This window comes from Humulus lupulus, chromosome X, assembly GCF_963169125.1.
Source record: "Humulus lupulus chromosome X, drHumLupu1.1, whole genome shotgun sequence".
Classification (NCBI taxonomy): Eukaryota; Viridiplantae; Streptophyta; class Magnoliopsida; order Rosales; family Cannabaceae; genus Humulus; species Humulus lupulus.
Window position 1 is genome coordinate 6352013 of NC_084802.1, and position 1880 is coordinate 6353892.

The 1880-nt window shown below is 29.1% G+C and overlaps 1 protein-coding gene across 1 annotated transcript; it reads right to left on the bottom strand.

Annotated features, from left to right (window-relative positions):
• Positions 1-258: 258 nt before the first annotated feature.
• LOC133804938 (uncharacterized) lies at positions 259-1092 on the bottom strand. Its single transcript, XM_062243047.1, has 3 exons — positions 734-1092; positions 569-616; positions 259-472 (listed from the first exon to the last, which is right to left on the bottom strand). The coding sequence occupies exons 1-3, from the start codon at positions 899-901 to the stop codon at positions 344-346; spliced, it is 345 nt and encodes a 114-aa protein (XP_062099031.1). The 5' UTR covers positions 902-1092; the 3' UTR covers positions 259-343.
• Between the last annotated feature and the right edge of the window lie 788 nt (positions 1093-1880).

Consider the following 1880-nt stretch of genomic DNA (forward strand, 5'->3'; position numbering starts at 1 on the left):
AGAAAATTAAGAAGAATTTCATACATAAAAATATTTAGTGAAAGAAACCAAAATCATTTCCTGAATCCATTGGGTGTCTCTTGTGCTTTACAAGAATCAAACAACCTTTGAATCTTTTAATGAAATTGTGTAATTGAATACACAATATATATATATACTAGGTATATGCACGTTATATTTCGGTGAAGCAAAATATAGAACATGATGCCTCCATTTAGTGCCTTGTTATGTGCACGTACGAGGCACGTGCTATAGCATTATAAAATCATCATCATTATAAAATTATCATAATCATATATAAAATCCAACGAAATCTTCAATAATTTTGGGCATGATCGAAATTCTACTGCTGTTTGACAATATCATAAGTCGTCTGAAATCGTTCATTGGGACGTACTTTCTCCATGTCAGTGAAGAATTGAATCAGGTCATTCTTCAATGGATTTTCATTGCTAAACACCCCTGCCTCCTTCTGTGTTATATATAACACATATAATTAATTATTATCTTGTTAAAAATATATAAACAATTAAATAAAAACAAGAAATGGTGGCGAGGATTGTTTTACCATCTTAGTTACCGAAAAGTCGATTTCAGTGTGGAACCTATCCCAGACCTAAAAAGTAAAAGAAAAAAAAACATCAACACTTAAAAAATAAAAAATCAAATAATTTTTCTTTTTCTTTTTCTTTTTCTTTTAAGATAATTGGAACATATATATATATATATATACCCTGTCACAGAATTGGGTTTTACAAATATCAATCAATGAATGATTTTCTAGATGTAAATGCGCTGCAACTTTCTCCACACGAGCAAATATTATCTGAAGATATCTTTTGTATTGTTCTAGCTCTGTCCATTGTATCACAATTTCAATCATGAACTCTTCGCCGTACATATCTTCCAATGAAGGAATCACCTACACCAACACACAAACTTAATAATATCATGTTTTTAATAAAGAATCTATATGATTTCATTTTTATTCTAGGTAAAAAAAAAACCTATGAATTAAGTCACGGAGCTTACATAGTTTGAAATCTTTTGTGTCAAAATGCTCTCATATTTATCATAAAACTCACGAATTACATAATGTCAAAAACCATGTATGTCTTTCGTACAGAAAACGTTGTAAACAGCTCTGTATAACATGGAAATGGGTAATATGTTAAAATATAATTAACACAATCTATTATTAATATATGTTTAAACTTTGAAAATCAAAAGGGAATATTATATTTACATATATATATACTTACGTGTATGCATTCATTCTGTCCTCCATATTCCATTCGTCTCTAACATCTTTATCAAGTTTCATATGTATTTTACGAATCGATGCATTCACAACCACCATTGTATCTCTTATAATTTTCTTAACCACTTCTTCACGATTGTTTCTTCTAGTCTCTTCATCATCAGCAGTAGTAAATATCAACAACTTGGCCATACTTCTTGATTTTGATGAATTGAGTACTTCTTGCTAATCACCAAATATATATATGAAAACAAAATCAGGGAAATTTTTTATGGTTGTGTACTCTTGAAAGGATGTGTACTTCTGAAGGGTTGTGTACTCTTGAAAGGATGTGTACTTCTGAAGTGTTGTATTGTTTAATTTTTTTAACATTAATTATTTGATTGTGTAAAGAACCAATTATTGTATTTTTTGGGAATAGAAGCAATTGTTCAGTTTGGATGACTTATCTAAATTTAACTTTTTTTTTAGCATATTCTGTTAAATTCGTAACAAATTCTGTTAAACCATACCAAAATCCGTTAAATACCAAACACCGTTAGATAGCCATTTATATAATAGGTAAGATATATATATAGAGAGGATAATTTTATGGTAGGGCCTTCAAAAAGAGCCCTAC